At 40.3% G+C, this 18,584-nt stretch overlaps 1 protein-coding gene across 1 annotated transcript in view; it reads left to right on the forward strand.

The window, feature by feature from the left end:
- CRAMP1L (Crm, cramped-like (Drosophila)) overlaps window positions 1–18,584 on the forward strand; it is a 48,836-nt gene that overhangs the window by 25,614 nt on the left and 4,638 nt on the right. The window contains exons 7-19 of the mRNA XM_009324247.1: window positions 323–446; window positions 1,612–1,693; window positions 2,753–4,018; window positions 6,413–6,590; window positions 9,981–10,162; window positions 10,818–10,892; window positions 12,127–12,208; window positions 12,933–13,037; window positions 14,032–14,210; window positions 14,786–14,866; window positions 16,239–16,473; window positions 16,762–16,926; window positions 17,604–17,749. Coding sequence (XP_009322522.1) covers window positions 323–446; window positions 1,612–1,693; window positions 2,753–4,018; window positions 6,413–6,590; window positions 9,981–10,162; window positions 10,818–10,892; window positions 12,127–12,208; window positions 12,933–13,037; window positions 14,032–14,210; window positions 14,786–14,866; window positions 16,239–16,473; window positions 16,762–16,926; window positions 17,604–17,749 — 2,900 coding nt within the window. The remainder of the gene's footprint in view (window positions 1–322; window positions 447–1,611; window positions 1,694–2,752; window positions 4,019–6,412; window positions 6,591–9,980; window positions 10,163–10,817; window positions 10,893–12,126; window positions 12,209–12,932; window positions 13,038–14,031; window positions 14,211–14,785; window positions 14,867–16,238; window positions 16,474–16,761; window positions 16,927–17,603; window positions 17,750–18,584) is intronic.

Below are 18,584 nucleotides of genomic sequence, written 5' to 3' on the forward strand. Positions count from 1 at the left end.
TCTTCCCCCCAAATAAGTAGAATCGGTACAGTTTAAAGGTCTGAAATACTGTACTTGTTCAAAGTTTCCAGCCACCTGATTTTGACACTGCTTGCTCAACTGGAAGCTCCAGTACCACTGCAGTGTCCAAGGAAAAAAATAAACATATTGGAACAGGAGGTAATCTAAGGAAGCAGGCTCCACCGGTGAAGCTGAGCTGCCTAAGTTGTCGTTAGGTGATGCTGATGTCTGTGATGCTTTTTTTCATGTAATTGAGCATATAGTGTTCTAACTGAGTTGTCCTTGCTTTGACCCATGCCCTTTGTGCTTCATCTCCCTTCAGGCGTTAGTGATGAAGAGGACCAGAAGCCAGTACGTCTTCCTCTCAAGGTCCCTGTGGAGTTGCAGCCACGAAATAATCATGCATGGGCTCGAGTACAGAGTCTTGCCCAGAATCCACGGCTTAGGTAATGAAGAACTGATTGTGGTGCTCAGAACAGAATAGGGAAATATATGAGCAGCATTCTAGCATCTTCCTCTCTCTTCAGGGTTCTCTTTGCCAACTGGGCAGTTCATCTTTGACAATGCAGTTTGCCTAAATGTACTTACTCTGAAGGCTTTGTCCAACCAGGGTACATGATTGTTGTAAACATGAGATGTCAGACTTGAAAATTAGATTACCATTGTTCTTTATATCTTTTAATTTGAGTAATGATAGGAGCTACTAGAGTTGGAGATGAATATACTTTGAGCCACTTACACTCAGTTGTCAGAGCAGAGTGCAAGTAAAATGGAGATACGCAGCACTAGTTCTACTAAAATTTGTGTTGAACGTACCACGAGACAGAGGCACAGGGGACGGAAGTAAAACAATGCTCAGAGGCGCCTGCACCAAGACTCTGAACCTGTCAACTGCAACACAGTGATACTAGCAGAAAGGAAGGTATTTGTAGCTTAATCTCCTGCCTGCAAAATATAGTTGGTGCTGCTGTTTCAGTGTCATCAATGGCTGTTCATCCTAGTACTTGCATCTAGTCCAAAACTCAGGGCAGAAAACGTGAGGCCTCTGTGGTGTTGATTGTTCTTTCAAATAGGGTACTTCAGTATAATGACCGAAGATGGTGCAGAGAGGAGAATGAAGATTTTTGGCATTAGGTTTATTTTGTAAAATGCTTCGAGAGCAAAAAGTAAATGTTTGGGGTTTTTTTGTGCCCCTTTTTCTATTTCTTTCTATACTTCATGTGGTAGCTTTGCACCTTGCCTGCAGTTTTGCACTTCAGCTAAATCTTCCCATCTTTTCCTATCTTCTTCCATCTGGAGAAACTAGTATCTTGAATCATGGCAATCAGATTTATCTATTATCCATAAAATGAGATTTATCTTTCATTTATCTGAAAGATCTTAGATCTTTCTTAGTTGTGAGTTATCTAGATTATAAAGTTGCGGCATAACATATGTTTTTTGTTTTTGTGTTTTTTTTCTTAGCGCTTGGGAGTGGTAGGTGTGTTATCTGTGCCTGTATTACGGAATGCCAGTTTCTTCCCTTAATTCCCATTCTAGCATCAAGGCTGTGACTTGAACTTCTGCTGACACTTTTTCTCTGTTCCTTTGCTTTGTTTATCTTGCATACAGGATGATTGTGGAGTTACATCGAAAGGTCTCCAGCCTCATTGAATTCCTGAAGCAGAAGTGGGCTCTCCATGAAGTGCGTATTGTATCCTTTTTCTGCTTAGTCTGTTCTGTATGCTGTGTCCTGGGAGCAATTCCCTTCTTATGCTAAGTTCACTTCTGCATCAGAAATGTGACTCTACCTCATAAATTTACCAGCCTGTGCTTAGTAAAGCTAGAGGTCAGTATCTCAGCATCACTAATGCAGCTTTTCATGGGAAATCCCATAATATTCCACTTTTACCTCCACTCTTCTCTACTATGAACCCCTGAAAAGCTAGTTAGTAATAAGTGAAGCTCCCTGCCTTTATTTCATTTCCTTAAACAGTACGCTTAGTCTGTTCATTATAGATGAGTGACCGCCATAGAAGCCTGGATAATAACTGACAATTTTGCTTCCAGTTTCAGCAAAGAGATTAAGGACAGATCTTTCCACTTGCTTTATGCAGTTTCACCAAATGAAGGCTTAGGTAGGCTTGTCTAGGTAGCTGCTGCTACCTATTATGTATCTGTATGCTGTCTGAGCCATACAACATTAGAGAGATCCCTACCTCTGAACTTTGATCCATGGAGTAGAAGGATTTGTGAGTTAACAGCCATTCTGTTCTCCTGTTGACTGGTATGCTGTATCCTGTTCTTAGTCCTTTAATTCAGGCTTTTCTTTTTAATTTGTGAGCCTGGGAAGAAGTAGCAGCATAGCACTTGAAACTTAGAAGGATATCAAAACATGTAAGATGGAGGTTACTGCACAGTAAGGGGAGTCTGTTTTGCTATGCAGTGACGTTGGGGTTTTTTTGCTTGGTTTTGTTGGGATTTGTTGGTTGGTTGGGTTCTTTTACAATTACAATGGTGTGTGAAGCAGAGATAAGTAATTTTGTATGGAACAGAGATTTAGTTTGTGCTCGTAGCAGGTCTTCAGTGTAGTCCTTATCCCCACAAAAGAACTTAATTTCTGATCATAGAGTCTTCATATCTGTGCTGAATAGAGAACGTGTCCTTGATCAGCTACTTCTTTTTTTTTTTTTTTAACTTGCAAAATAGGCTACCGGGTGTTTGTTTGGAAGGGGCAGATGATCGTTGTATTCTTTGACACATCTTTTTTTAGCGTAAAACACTAGAAGAACGGCAGCTTCAAGACTCCAGAGACTCAGAAACAAGAGGCAGCTTCTCAGAGGAGAAAGTGATGCTCCATCTCTTTCCAGGAGAGAATTGTACACTCACTCCGCTGCCTGGGGTAGCCAGAGTGGTCCACTCCAAGGCTTTCTGCACAGTGCATTGGCAGGAAACTGGCAAATGCAAACAGAACACGAAAGACTCTCACTTATTACCCCCTGCACAAATCTTAGGCATACAGAGTGGTCAGGGAACAGCTAGGGGACAGCTAAAATATACGCGGGGAACAGAAGGTAAGGGTGTTGGAAGGGCAGAAAGCACTACAGAGTCAAGCAGAACCTCTCAGCCCACAGCTGAAGTTTCTGCAAGCACTGAAGATGGTGCCCCAGAGACTGGCCTGGTGGAAGGAACAGCCTCAAATCTTGGCATCACTAATTCTCTCCAAAAACCGCCTTCTGGACTTCAAGATCCAGGAGGGAACCATGAAAAGCTGAGCTCAGTGGCCTTCTGTGTGGAGGGCAGGGAGGCCCTGGCTAGTGACCAAGCAACTGTGTTACCATCGTGCAGCACAGCTTGTGCTTGCAGTAAGATCCCTGATGTGGAGGAGCTCTCTCTGCTTGATCCATTCCCACGGTACATGAAGTCCTGTCAGGACCTGATCGTCCCAGAGAAATGTTCTTGCACAGACAAACTGCATGGGAAAGACTCTACTCCAGCAGCTGGTGATACTTCTCCTGTGGCTTTTCCAAGTGGGAGGAGCACAGAGACATCTGACTCCTATTCACAGCTACCACGAGGTGGTGTGGCTTCACCCGGCAGTGGCCCATCCAGATACGAAACTCAGGCTAGCCACAGCCAGGGCCAGCAGCTTGATGCTTGTACCAAGGATATAACAGATGCAGTAATGGAGGATTCTCAAGAGAAGCTGGGCTCCTCATTTCCACCTCCACCTCAGGGACAATCTAGTACAAAGTCTCTCAAGGATGACCCAAGCCGGCTCTCTCAACAGGTTAGAGAAGAAGGATGGAGCCTGCGAACTTCTGAGAGCCTTACGCTGGCTGAAGTCTACCTCATGATGGGCAAACCGAACAAGTTGCAGCTGGAATATGACTGGTTGGCCGTCTTGGAGCCAGAAACCCGGGATGCTAGGGAGCAAACATCTGAGTCAAGTGCTGTTCCTTCATGTACCACCTTTCACAAGCAGAGACTCCTAAACTGCCTTTTAAAACTCATCTCTACTGAAGTCAATCCCAAACCAGTAAGTAGCTCTTGTTCATGCTCCAGATGCTAAACTCTTACTTGATCTGGGGAATAATTGCCCAGTTCTGTTTTCATAGTAAATCAGTGACCAGCCTTGTCAAGATCTTGGAGATTCCTGTGTTTAAAAACAAACAAACACCACCACAACCCGGCTTGCTACAGAGTGGAATTTTCCTCAATATGCTGCATTTGCTTTTTACGCTACCTTTTAGTTTCTGGTTTGCTGTGAGTCTCAATGGTATTACAGTGAACATTTAATGTGGCTACTGAAAAGATCAGTCATGAGGTTAGGTTGGGTAGGTGCCTTCTATTCTCTCAGGTTTATAGAACTAAAGAACAGCCCAGGTTGGAAGGGACCTTGGAAGATCATCTGGTCCAACCTTCTGTGGGAAATGGAGCCTAGATGACAAAGGGAGCCTAGGTGAGATTAATATTCCACGTGAAAATGGCAACCCTTAATTTCCAATGTCTATGTAGTTCAAGTTACACTAAGTGTAAGTGTGAAAAGAATTAATTTTTTTGGGATAGCATAGCCAATATAACTGTGTCTGCCACAGTGATTTTTGTAAAAGTTCCCAGACTCTAGGGTAGTTGTTTAACAGACCCAGAAAAATATCTTCTTCCTTAGGCAGACAACTGGGAATGAACTTGCTTTCCTTCTTGTGCATTGTAACCAATGTTTAAGACCTGTCCCTGTGATACCGGGGCAGCCGTTTCCACCTAGTGCAACCGATTGAAACCTAGTAAAACATCCTTTTAAAGACCAAAAAGACACTGAATTCAACAGATCTGACTGAATTCCTGTGCTGGAGATACGATGAGTTAAAGATACCATTTGCATTGTATTTCCAGCATAGGCTGCAAATGTATCACTATTCCCAAACACACATAGTTCTTTGATCTTTCTTTGTTGGCGCAGATTTACCACCCCCCACCCCCCCTGAAGCTCCTTTTGATCCTGATTTTATAGACATAGAAGGTAGGATTTTATAAATTTAAAACCATCTTTGCTCAGATATAGCTCCAGATATAGACTTTGTTTAAACTGTAAAGACTTTTGGTCTGACATCTCACAGATCTGTGACAATGTCTCCTCTTTTGGCATCTACTCTTACCTCTGGTGACACATGTGACAGCCAGGGATGACATGATGAAACAATCACGAACTAGAAAGAAGGACATCTCCTTAGACTTGGGGGGAGAGGGATAGAAGAAGGGGAAGAAACCCAGCAGTTATTATTTGCAAGTGTTTTCCTGTCACTTCAGCACTCTTAGTGTCTTAATCAAAGTAGTGTAGTGCTCCTGAAAAATAATTCTTTCAGATATGTACCATATCGTACATTCCAATAAAAAGTAATGTATACTTTTATTTGTCAAATACCACTTTATACTGGCTGTTTTTCAGAAAAAGAGATACTCTTCTTGTGGCAATGAATGTCGTGGGACTGATACATATTCAAGAGGCGAGGATGATACTGCCTAATTGAAAGTACTGTAGACTTTTTGAAAGTTTTGTCTCTTAAATCCTCTGCATTTCATCAAATAATGACAGGAACCATAATATTTTTGCCACAGGGTACTTTAACAGAGGAAGGATTGATTGTCTAGATCCTTGCTATTTTCTCAAGATAATATGTAACAAAGCTAAAATGGCCAACTGTGCTGTGGTTCATTCCTTTAAACGAAGATTACCAGCATAAAACAAACTATAGCAAATTGCATTGCAGTCAAGTGTGGGTGGTAACTTTATGCCTGTGATTGCACACAGATTCCTTAAAAAGGGAGCATTTTCTAGAAAAGCATTTAAACAATTTAATGAAATAGCTGGATAGGCCTGGAAAATTAGTAAGCACCTTGCCATGTGCCTCTTGTTATTGCTGTATTACAGTACGAAATAGGAGAAGGGATGGGAAAAAATTCAAAACTGTTGGTCTCTACTTGATTAGAATTAAGAGCAAAATATTTTTGTACAAGTATACTTCCAACCAGAGGTGCTCTCTGGATAGGTAGAGTTTATGAAAATTAATTTTGCACTGAATTAAAAACAACACCTTTTCCATTAGTGTGACAATTCTGTGTCTTTACCTTTTTTCTTTTTTTTTTTTTTTCTTTTTATCCTGGGGTAGTCCAGCACACTGTGAAGCTTGTGTAGTATTAACCCAATTGTAACATAAATTAATGATATTGAACCGGTGACATTTAACATTGCTAAATGCACAGGAAGGGAATTTCAGCTGCCCACCACACACACACAGAGGTATTGGTTAGAGTACTTAAAGATGTTGTAATATGTCAGATTATTATTTTTTTTAAGCTTCCTAAGTAGAATGAGTTTAACGATATACTTGTTGTAACAGTACACAATATTCATTTAATGTGTGTGCATTTTTAGACGCCTGAGATGAGCTCTGTTGCCACATCACCTATAAAGCCTGCTCAAGAGGAGCAGTCACTGACTCCTCCGGGAAAGGTGATTGCCATCAGCACCAGGAGTCCAGGTTGTGCACGAAATCAGTCTGCCCTTCGCAACAACAAGACTTTTTCTCCTGGTGCTGCTTCCAGCTCCTCAGGTGAGTATTCATAAAAATCCATTTCAAGAGATCAGACCCAGACCATTAGCACCTTGTACCATGATGAGCACATCCCAGTAATGTAACGCTGGAAGAATGAGTGTTCTTACTTTTACAAACTTAACTGTTTCAGAACATTGGTATGTGTTAATTTGCTTTAGAGTTGTCCTAAATTCAATGCTTCTTTGAATCTTGAAAACAATGTGTGTCAATAACACAGTTTACAGTCCGGAAGAACTCTCACAAGTCTCTCCTAGAGAAGATGCTGGCATTTGTTAGGAGCTGACTGATACAGGGTATGGGATCTCAACAGAGTGAAGGCTTACAGAGCAGGAGAGTAAATATATGGTGTAAAGTTTGTTGATAAAATAATTACTGAAAATTTTCTGTGCCATTCTGCCATTATAAAATACGGAATGATTATGAATTACCTTTTCTTTTAATAGAAGGTACAGCTGCTATAACTTGTGAGCCCTAGCCACGCAGACCAAGAATTTCAGTTCTATTCTTCAGTCCCGTTGCATTTGCCAGCAAACGTTTTATGACTTTAGAAAAGTCTGTGAAGGTGTCAGGGTTACTGGGAACAATTGTGATTCTTATGCTGTCCTTTTCACACCAGTGCTGTAAGAAGCAGTGGACCATGAGCAATTTAACCGATGCTGTAAAACATACTTAGTGCTCTATGTGGTTTTCATTTTAGAATGGCATTATAGCAATTTCATCTTTGTCTAAAGCCTCATTGCACTTACTTGCAGACAAGGACATACTTACTTAAATATCTAGTAAAAAGCCAGTAATTTAATAGATCAAACAGATAAATTGTTACATTTCAGTAAGATACACAGGCTTGAAGGACATATCTTTTTGATTCTACTTGCAAGTCTGATTTAAACTTACTTAGTTTGCAAAATTAATTTTTACAAGATTGTGCTTTATACTGCCCTAATGCCTTGAGAATCCTTTCTGAAGCCTTTTAAGTAATGGTAAGGATCATCTGCTGAGGATACCAGACAGAAACAGCAAGAAGATAACAATGCTTTGTATCTGATCTCTTAGAAACAGACACCTGTTCTGTTTATGCAGAGCTTCATTGATTCAAAAACAAATATAATTGTCCATGTTAGTCTTTGATTTGCATCACTGAATTACAAGTAGGGTTGTGTAGCACTATGGTTTAAGATACCATAATGAAACACATAGTCTTTAGTGCAAAGTCAGGACGTGAAAAATATAGACTATGTATTCCTGCTTTTGTACAGTACCAAAGATAGGTTGACAGTTGGACTCGATGATCTTAGAGGTCTTTTCCAACCTTAATGATTCTATGATTCTGTGATTCTATAGCCAAGTTGGCTTCAGCTGAGCTGTTTGGCTTGAACAGAGGAGCAGTAAAAGTGTGTTCAGTACAACATTCTACCTAGTTAATTAGTTTAGCTTCTCAGCAGTTCTGCCTGGGGTAATGCACTCGGCTTAGGCCTCAGGTAATGGCATCCAGCATGTCAAACAGATACCCAAGCAAGTCCAGTATCTTCACCGTAAGTTGTGTTGTTTTGGTAGACAAACTGAATCCCTTTTATCAGCCCTGATAAGGGTGTTGTGGATCTAAAATAGGATTGTTTGTCGTCTGCAACCTTTAGTATACAGTAATTATCAAGCTGCTTTGTATCCTCGCATGCAGTGCTATTAAATGACTGCAGTAATTTGGCTGTCAGAAAGCAAACTGCTAGGTTACTTTTGGTGATGAGCCTTCTAGGTGCCTTCCCTCATAGACTTTGGTCCTGAGTCCATCTAGGTGCTAACTGCTTTTTGGTTTTCGTCTTCTGGGTTTTTTTAATTAAAGATAAATTGATTTGGCCTTCTCAGTAGAAAATAAAGATTAGAAGATAGCCTGTGTCTACTCCAGAAGAACTGAAAGTGTTAGCAAACTGACAGTTCCACAAAAGCCACACAGGTAGCTGGAGAGACAAAAAAGAGGATAAAAAGAATCATGCAAAGAGATTTAGAAAAAGTGAAGCAGCAGCTGTGATGCAACATCACCTATAGTGCTTAAAATATCATTATGTAATTATAGTTGCACCCGTTTATGCTTTTTTTAGATAATATCATGTGTATTATCTTTAACAATTCTCTCTAACTCCTGGTCAGGCAGGAGGCACAAATTTATATGTCTGCATGTAATTGATTTTTAGATACATTGGCACACTGTAATTCTAACTAAGCTTTGGAAAAACAACAGAATCTAGAGCAGCAGGGTGGAGGGTGGCAATTTCATCTTTTAAATAGGAGGATAATAAAACCTGCAGGTTTATTAGGTAAATAAGGCTTCATGTTCTTCAAAACACTTCTTGAATGCTGTTGCATATACCCATCTCTGCGTTAGGGTGGCCCAAGCTTGTGCTGTATTTTCTTCCTGCCTAGGGCAGCAGGCATGACTAAGGATCGTTGCCCACCTTGCTGCTTCCCCCTCTGGGTGAGTCAGGTGCCTGCTGCCTCCCAGCTGAGGTCTCCAGCCCAGCAATAGAGGCTGGAGTACCGTGACAAGTATGAGTGCAATGTGAGTGTGAAAATAGCCGTTACTCTCTGTTGTAATGAAACCCAATGGTTTTTGCACAGCAGGCACTTCTGTGGAAGAGAGGCAGGTACGCTTCTTGGTTATCTCAGAATGACATACTAACAATACTGGTTTTCATCCTAGCTGGATGCCTGCAGAGTGGGCACAGCACTGTGAAATCCTACAATATTTTTTAAAGTTAAATATAGATGAAGAAGTTTTTTACTTGGACCAGATGCCATTATTTCAATGTGACAAATGTATTTCTAAGACAATCCATCTTTTGGAAGGTATTTTGGTAAATTGATCCCTGCTCTTTCTCTGTCACCAGAATCGCTTTATTGGGGTTGCACTTAGAATCACCACAGGGTGGTGGTGGGGAGCGTAAATAAAATATAAACATTGTAGAATGAGTCTGTGTTTGTATTATCTTCCCCTACAAAAGGAGTGGTGGATATATAGTTTGTTTAGTGGGAAGGGCCTTCAAGTATTTCTACAGGCTGAATAGATAAACTGGTTAACACGGTCTGTGTGGGGCTTAAAATGGCTGCTTAAATTCTAGTTTCTTTAGTAGCGTAAAATTGTATTTAACCCCCTTCTTCCAAGGATTTCAAAGCAAGTGAATGTTTGCAGTGTCCTTGTGAAGCAGGTAAGTACTGTCAATTTGCAGGTGGGAAAACTGAAGTATCAAGAGTTTAATGATTTGAGATCACAAACAGATGGTAGCAGAGCCAGGATCCATTAAGTCCCAGCTCTCTGTATGATCCTCTAATTACTAAATAGTTACTTTCTTTTTGTTTTCACTTTACTTCATTTAAACTGCTGTCAAAATCTTCTAGGTTTGAGAAACCTCCCTAGACCTCTCTTGGTGGCTGGTCCTTCAAGTTCTGGAAGCACTGATGCGGATGGTGGACTCTTTGCAGTTCCTACAACTCTACCACCCAACAGCCGCCATGGGAAACTGTTCTTGCCTAGCAAAGAAGCAGAACTGACCTTCCGGCAGCACTTAGATACAATCAGTGTAAGTGAGATGACTGCATGAAAAAAGTAGCGTATTGTGCCTGAACCAGCTTCTAGTCGGTATTACAGGGGTTTTTTTGGTTCATCAGCAAGTATGGGCTTCCCTATGAAGCAGTGCTTCTAGTATTGCTCAAGCATAACATTTTATTATCTGAGATTAGTCAGATTTTGACTATGTAACTATGCTTTGAAGTGACATCACCTCTTCAGACCTAAATCTGAATGCCATCACACAGCCTGATGAAACTGGTTCACTCTCTAATAAAGTTGCTTCAGCAAATATATTTGCCGGGTTTAGCGAAACTGACATCCTTCTTATTGTGCAGCTACTTTTAATACCTCATTGCTGTATTAAATTCAAATACTCATTTTATTTTTGTATATACAATCTCACTAACAACTTCTAAGTTGTTAGTGCAGTAGCTAAGTAGTGAAATGGCTTTTTTGGGAGAAAGCTTTATCTCCATAAAACAAGAAGAAAAAAAACAATTCCTGGTGGAAAATTTTCCTACTCTAGCAGAAAGATTATTCTACTGTCTGAAACAAAACACAGTATTTTAATAAATAGTTACAACCTTACTGAAAAACAGAGTTTGGGGGGTATAATTTATTCTGTGCTTAAAATACTTTCTAATGCATTTCCTGTTCTTGTCCAGATGCAGTCAGACTTCTTCTTGCCAAAGCCGAGGAAGTTACGGAACAGGCACTTGCGGAAGCCGTTAGTAGTACAGGTCAGACCAATTTGCAAAGTGTGAAATGCCTGTTTAGCTTCCTGAGTAGATATCAGTAAGGCTATAATGCTTTGCACCTAACTGAAAAAAACCTGAACTTCCCTCATACATCCGCTGGAAGAGTGAAGCTGAACATATGAAGGAACAAGCATTTTAGTGTATATAGTAACCAGCCATGTTACATTCCCTATATGAGGAATGTCAGCAACAGTAGTAGTACAGTGCATGAGGTAGTTTGGAAAAAATAAAAAAGGCCCTCATCTGAAAGCAGGTTCTGCTGTTTGGGCCTGCTGGTAGTGATGCACAAGCAGTGTGTTCATGTGGTATCCTGGTCTGTCATTGTTAGAGCTGTCAGTGCTAATGCAACAAGATCCCCCTTTAGGTATTTTTTTCCTGCTTCCTACGCACTAATGGCTGTTAAACTGGGGTGGGTATAAACCTCTGTAGTGAAATAAAACATAACACTATTTTAAAGAACAATGATTTATGGAAAAAATGGGTCTTGCAAAGAGATGTATGGAAGAGGTAGCCTGTTGTCATGGAACTTTGGTGGTAGGCAGCCATTAACCTCCCTTAGACTACTCTGATAACCCAGCAAAAAGGCACGTGCCACTGTGAAACTGCAGGTGGAGAACATACAAGAAATCTAAAACCAAAATAATGGAAACTTGTTTAGGGAAAACAAAGTTACCGAGTGTCAATATACCCTTTTGTCTCTTCTGCTCTGTATAAGAGTAGGAGACCTAGAAATTACATAAATACTATTTTTTGTTACTGAGATATCCTGGTCTATGCAATTCCATTTGTTTTAAGAGTTCCCAAGTACATACAGCTGCCTCATTAATTCACACTTGATTAATTGTAATGGAAGATCAGTTTGCACACAGACTAGATCCCATCCTTAAGATCACTGCTGTAACTCTGTGGGAGATTTGAAAATTACTGCAAGTATAATCAGAAAGGAATATAGTTCTAATTAGCATTTCTCTGAGAATTGTCCATGTGGAAATCTTCTCTTAGAGTAGTTTACAGAGAAAACGCATGATTCCTATCTGTAGCTTCTTTCTCAGGATTACACAGACCTTATTGCCGTGTCTGTTGCATGATAGTCATGCCATGTAAATACTCTGCTTATTCTGGAAGGTATCATGAACTTCTGTGCCTTAGAAGATGAGCTTTACCCTCTGTTCTGTGTTTAAATATGTTCTGGTTTATTGTTGATTCTCCCACGTAGAGAACACTGCTCCCGAGGCCATCTGGAAATCCATCCCAGCATGTCTGTTCCTTTTCTATCTTATCCAACTCATCCATTACAGGTGAGTCCACATATCTTCTATCGCTTTTATGCTGCCATGAGATGGACTGGAAAGTGTCTCTTCAAACTGCATAAAGGAATAATTTCTAAAAAGAGGAAAATATCCTTTCAAAACCACAGAGTCCTTTACTAGTTGCTTGAGTCACTTCCTACGGGATGATGCGATTGTTCTCCATCGTTGTTAAGCAAGTCATGATTATGATAGAAATTTTTTTCTTCCATTTCCCAATATTGAAAGCAGGGAAGAGTAAGGAGTTCTCTACAAGGAGACAAAATTTTGGAATAAATTACGTATCTAAGAATTTTTTTTTCTGTAGGGTGTAATAATTTGTCTAGATTCTATAATGGACTTTTCCTAGTACCTGGGATACTGTTTAAATCTCATACGGTATAATCAATATACTGCCCATTTGCCCTTTTCTGCTAATACACTCTTGAGTACAATGGTAGTACAGGTGATCCTCCATCTCGGCTTAAATCTCAAAATCAACATGAGACAGCTTCAATAACACAGCAACACTCGCTGTGGCATTTTTGTGATAAGGCACTGGTTAGCTTGCATTACTATTTCAAGTCTGTTTCAGCTCCACTACTTGTCTCCACTGCTTGCATTCCCGGAGCTCGCTACTGCTTGGAATTTGTTTGCTTCCGTTGAACTACGTTGTGCTCTGCTTTAAAGATGTTAGATTTCATTTGCTTGAGAGGTATTTAATCCTTCACCCTAGGGAGAGGTTCATTTCGGCCAATCCAGTCCTCACTGACTAAAGCTGCTGTTTCTCGTCCAATTGTGCCCAAAGTTCTTCCAACACAGGCTACCAACCATCTGTCCAGTAAGTCACTTCTTAAACAGAATGAGTGTCACGGTCTGTTGTGATCTGTATGATGTTACATTGTTGGTTCCTATTTCCTAGGTAAAATCATTAGTGCCTTTGGAAGTTAAAGAAAACAGCTGTGTTAATGACAACTTTACTTTCTATGACTTTGTGTGGCTGCAGAAAGGGAGCAGTCAGTGGCGGGACAGTCTTGAACTAGGTTCCTTCACTGTGTCTGACCTGCAGGCAAAGCAAGGGGTTAGAATTTGTGATGTTTTGTTGTAAGACCACTTTGAAAAGGGGTTGTGACATATTTGAAAGAAACTTACAAACAGCTTATCTACTAACGTGGGATTATGAATTCTACAAGAAAAAAACATGCTAGTGTACTCCAAGCAAATACTGTCTTGCAACAAAAGAATGGGTCCCTTAATTAGGATGATTAGTGAGGCGAAAACAATGCCTGCCTCTGCTTTACTTAGGATTCTCTGTGATGGGAAGACAGTCAGATGTTTTAAGTGGATTTTAAAAGATCTGGGTGAGGTTGACCCTGCAACAACATAAGTATTTTTTATATTGAATCTAAATGGCTGCTAGAGGCAAGATAACAAAATAAGGCTATGTTGTTTTTATAGCTCCTCTAGTAAACCATATGAAATTTCTAGAAATTGCATAACCAAATACTTAACCATTTGCAGGACAAAAAAAGAAAAAAAAATAGAGGGAAAGGGCAAGGGGGAAAGCTGGGATGTTCCTCTAAACTATTTTGATACACCTGATAACATGTTGGAACAGGGCAGAAAAATTAAACATTTTAGCTGAAAGAAATGTTATACTTTGAAGAGGAACAACTGGTACAGCTGATCAGATAATTACCATTTTTGCTTTTTGCATGTGTTAAGTTTTGACTCTGGGCAATTTTTAAAAAATCATCTTTTAGATGAGTCACAACAAAGTAATTGCCTGAAGAAAAGGCTTGCGATGTGTTTTTTGCTTTTTTGTTTCACAAAAGGTGCTATCGACTTGGCAGCTAAAAGTGCTGGTATTATCCCTGGTAGCCCTGTGCCTGTCCTGGATGCAGATGGTTTGTCGGGTGTATCTCCATTGTCACCAGATGGAGTGACCACGGTGGTAACAGGGCAGGAGTCAACAGTAGTGCATCAGAACGGAGGCTCCATCACCACTGTAGAGGTCAGAGTCCCTTGAGCATGCTTTTTAAAGTAGTTAAGTGTCTCGCTCTTTCATCGTGCAAAAAAGCTGTATTATTAATGACTGCTTCAGTGAGCTTTCTCCTGGAGCTTGCTGTTAAACACTTTTATCATGGCAAACCCAATCTATGTTGTATAGTGTGTATTTCAGGGTTGAGGGATCAGATCATCATCACATTGAACAGATTTCCATCCTATAGAATAGCTTTCAGCTGTGAGACGGTTGAAGTTGGCCATCCAGAAATCTGGGCTTGAAAAGAAACAGTAGCATTTCAATAGACAGTAATTCAGGAGGGAATTTGGGGCAAAACATGGACTTTTAGGGATGTATTTGGAATGGAAACTGTGATTTCTCCTTGCAGTTTCTTTCATTGAGACCCGAGATACGTGTTGGTCCGTGTCGTTTTCTCAGGGAGTTGATGGACGATTTTGAAAGGCACGATATGTAAAAACAGTATGCGTAAACGGTGATAGGCACTTGTCTCTTACCTCCCCAGCTATATTTGCAGCATTTTGTGTACATGTTTGTCACTCACATGATTTCTGTTGTGCTTCTAGGGCTCGGGCCCTGGGTGTCGGGTTCCATTCATCAGCCTACCAACACGGCATGAGCAGGAGGCAGTTCCTGATGGTTTCCAGGTAGAGTATGTGTTGAAAGAACAGTTGTATGAAATAGGTAATGGTCTGAAAACACCACTGGTATTACTAGTTAAAACCCCTTGTTCCCAGGTAATTGTACACCATTGGTACTGTTTTGTGAGAATTGAAATCTCTAGCATCTGAAGAAATTTAAAGAAAGGGATTTAAGAAAGCTGCTTAAAGTTATGTGGGTACCATTCTCTAAAAAAGCAAAGCGAAGCTGACAATGTCTGACCTCTGAAGGACAAACAGGTTTTACGTATTTCTTGATACAGTGGAGGAGTTTATAATTGCTGTACTATATCGTACGTGTGTATTTTAGACTTCGCAAAGAAAGATTTCAGCAATTGGCAGTCCTGCTGCTTGTATGTTGCTAAAGAAGGAATATTAAGACTAAAAGCGTGATTGTAATGCCAGCATCCTCTTCAGAGAATCACTTTTCTTTATGCTGGATCCAATAAGACATAGATACTTAAAAAGTAACTGTGGCAGCACCTAAGTTGTAAGTGTTATCATCCTACCCCAGATTCCTTCCCCAGTGGAAGCCAGGACCTTGCGTTAGATACTTAAGCCTCAGAATACAGGCTTTTCTTTTTTTCAGTGGAGGCACTTTCCACCCTTCTGTGACAGGTACATGTGAAAAAGGTCAAATTAGTTTGATTGGAGAGCATAAAGGAGGAGAAGAATTATTTTTTTTTTTTTATAGCACAGATGTTAGGACATGAACCTACTAGGCATTCATTTGTGGTAATGGGGCCTTAGGTTCTGGTACTTGCTCTCAGGACAGCTTTGTATATACTACATGAGAAAAAAATCACAAACAGTTCTGTGATGAGGTATTAATAATGAGACTCCTTAAAAAAGATCAATTGAGTTTTGGGAAGTCTGGCTGTAAAGAGGAGTGAGTTAGCAGTTTAAAATATTTATATACCCTTCAAGCAGTTACAGGTGTTTTGCCTATACAAAGGCAAATTAATACTTAATTCTTAAGAACTGTCTTGTAGGTTCATCAAAATCATGTTAATTTTATTATTATGCTTATTTCTGTTACGTAGGCTGTATTAAATATTCTTTGCAATGTTACAGACCCATATTTTTTTGGATGATTTGGCAGGATATGGGCTGAAGCGTATTTGTTTATGCTTACAGATATCTTTTCTGAAAATAATAACAAATTTATTATATAAATAATATATTCCTAAAATTTTAGGAATATTAGCTGCTGGATTATTAGTTCTCTTTTTTTTCTTTTTTTTTTTCCCCCTTAAAGTCTGATTTTAATCTGATGCTTAGGAGCTAAGCTGTTGCTTTTCAGACGGATTTCAAAGTCCTTCATGAATTTATGAACAATTAACTCTGTTTCTTGTAACAGGGCACGTCAGTCCTTTCTCTGTCAGAACTGTCCAAGACTCCCCTCCAAAATGGTCTTTCCACCCCTCCGCTTCCCTCATCAGAGGCTTCCAGTACCCGGCTCTCTCCTCCCAATGTTTCTGCTCTCTTGGATATTTCGCTGCCTGGACCACCTGAAGATGTGCTTTCTCAAGGGGAACCTGCAACTCAAATCAGTGATTCTATCATTGAAATAGCTATCAGCTCTGGTCAATACAGTAAGTCTGAGCTTGGCTAAAGTCTTCCCATTAACTTAAAAAAAAAAAAATCCCTGTCATCTTACATGTCAGCAGAAACTTTTCCAGGAAGCAGTTCTTGGGTTTTTTGGTTTTTTTTTTAATATCTGTTGGAAATAAAATTCTGTGCCTAGCCTTTATTTTCTAGCATATATAGGTGTTTTTTTGTTGGTTGTTGGGGTTTTTTTCCCTTTCTAAACATAAATTGGTGTAGTGTCCTGTAACTTTACCGCATTGACTGAATCAGTGATTCCTGACATTGGCTTACAGGTGAAGGTGTTTCTCTCTCTCCTGCAAAGCTGAACGGCAGTGACAGCTCCAAAAGTCTTCCATCCCCATCCAGTAGTCCTCAACAGAACTGGATTGCCTCTCCCAGCCATGATCCCCAGTGGTACCCCAATGACTCCACAGACTCGTCTCTCAGCAGCTTGTTTTGTAAGTGTCAGTATGCAGAGAACTGCAACAAAAAAGCTCTTCCCTTTATAAAAAAAAAAAAAAAAAAAAAAAAAAAACCCATTTTTTAAAAGTGGATAAAGCACCATTTATTACAAGTGAATCCTTTGGAAAATCATAAACCCAGTAGGACATTTGTAGAATTCTTCCCTTACTTCTTGCTTTCATTTCAACAGTGCTGCCTTCAGAACGTTTTCTTTCTCTTTACAAGTCTGTTCCTGAAAAGATCCTATTGCTAGATTGGGGCCCTTACCTTGGGACAAATAATTCCTTGGCAGTTCTTTGTAGTCTGTTTGGAGCCTGACTCATCAGATAGGTTGAGACATTTTGGCTGTTCTGCCAAAATGAAAAGATGCCCTTGGCTCTGCTGTTGGAAAAAATAGACTCCGTTCTGTGCTTGGTGAGCATAATCTCAAAGACATGAGATCACTGGGTTGGTTTGGGCTTTGGTTGGTGTTTTTTTTTAATTAGTATTTAATGGGGCCAGTGTAATGAGTCTCTGTACTGTTAGCAGTGTGCTGATGGTGTTCACGCTGGTAACACATAATTTTTAAGAGAAATAGATATCTGTCCTCCATTTTCGATTTCCTTGTCCTTCTCTATCCTCCCAATGGCAAACATTCAGTGCAGTGACTTACTGATGTGCCTGTTCTTTATAGCAAGTTTCATCTCCCCTGAGAAGGGACGAAAAATGTTGCCAACTCCTGTTGGGACTGCCAGTGGCACCTCCTTACTGGGACCCAGCCTTCTGGATGGAAACTCACGGGACTCTTTTGTGTCACGGTCTCTGGCAGATGTAGCAGAGGTATGTCATCAAATTACATTCAGCTGTCTGCTTCCTTTTTTAGTGCAGTGTTATTGTATATTGTCCATCATACCTTCCTGAGATACTTAAGGCAAAGATGCTTTGACGTCTGCACTTCAGCTTAGTAAAACAGGGTTACAGTCTTAACAGAAAGATGTAAAATGACTTGAGGGTATACTGCACCAGAGCTGCTGCAGGAAGCTGTTGTGAGCACCTTCAACCCAGGTTCTTTTTGCTGGGGGAGGTCGTGTTTACCTTGTTGGACATATCTTTGTTTCGACAGAGTTGTAATCCTTCTGTTTTGTGTGTCCTGCTTTGTAGAGCAGGAATTGAAAATACTAAAGATGAGAGAAAGGTTAATACTGATGGAGCTACGGTACAGTCGGAGGACTGGTAGAAAAACTACACAGGTCCAGAAAGAAAAAGCAGGAAATGGCTAATACTAAGTTACCTGAGAGAACAGCAGGTCCTTATGCTGCTGAGTTATTTTCTCTGTTGGTAGAATTATCCTTCTGTTTTGAAATTTTTTGGAGGGGTAGAGTGAAGACTAGCATTTATTAAGGCTTTGATACGCTTGAGGACAGAGCTCCCTTTCAGAGGGACAGAGACAGACTGGAGGAATGAGCTGCCAGGAAAATTATGGAATTCAGCAAGGACAAATGCAAAGTCCTGCCCATGGGAAGGAATAACCCCGACAGCACTATAGGCTGGAGACTGTTTAGGACGCAGCTCTGCTGAGAAGTACCTGGGCATCTTGATAGACAGCAAGCTGAACATGAGCCAGGATGTTCTGTGGCAGCTAAGACGACCAACAGTGTCGTGGGCTGTTTCAGCA

The sequence above is a fragment of the Pygoscelis adeliae genome, unplaced genomic scaffold, assembly GCF_000699105.1.
Source record: "Pygoscelis adeliae isolate BGI_AS28 unplaced genomic scaffold, ASM69910v1 Scaffold505, whole genome shotgun sequence".
Lineage (NCBI taxonomy): Eukaryota > Metazoa > Chordata > Aves > Sphenisciformes > Spheniscidae > Pygoscelis > Pygoscelis adeliae.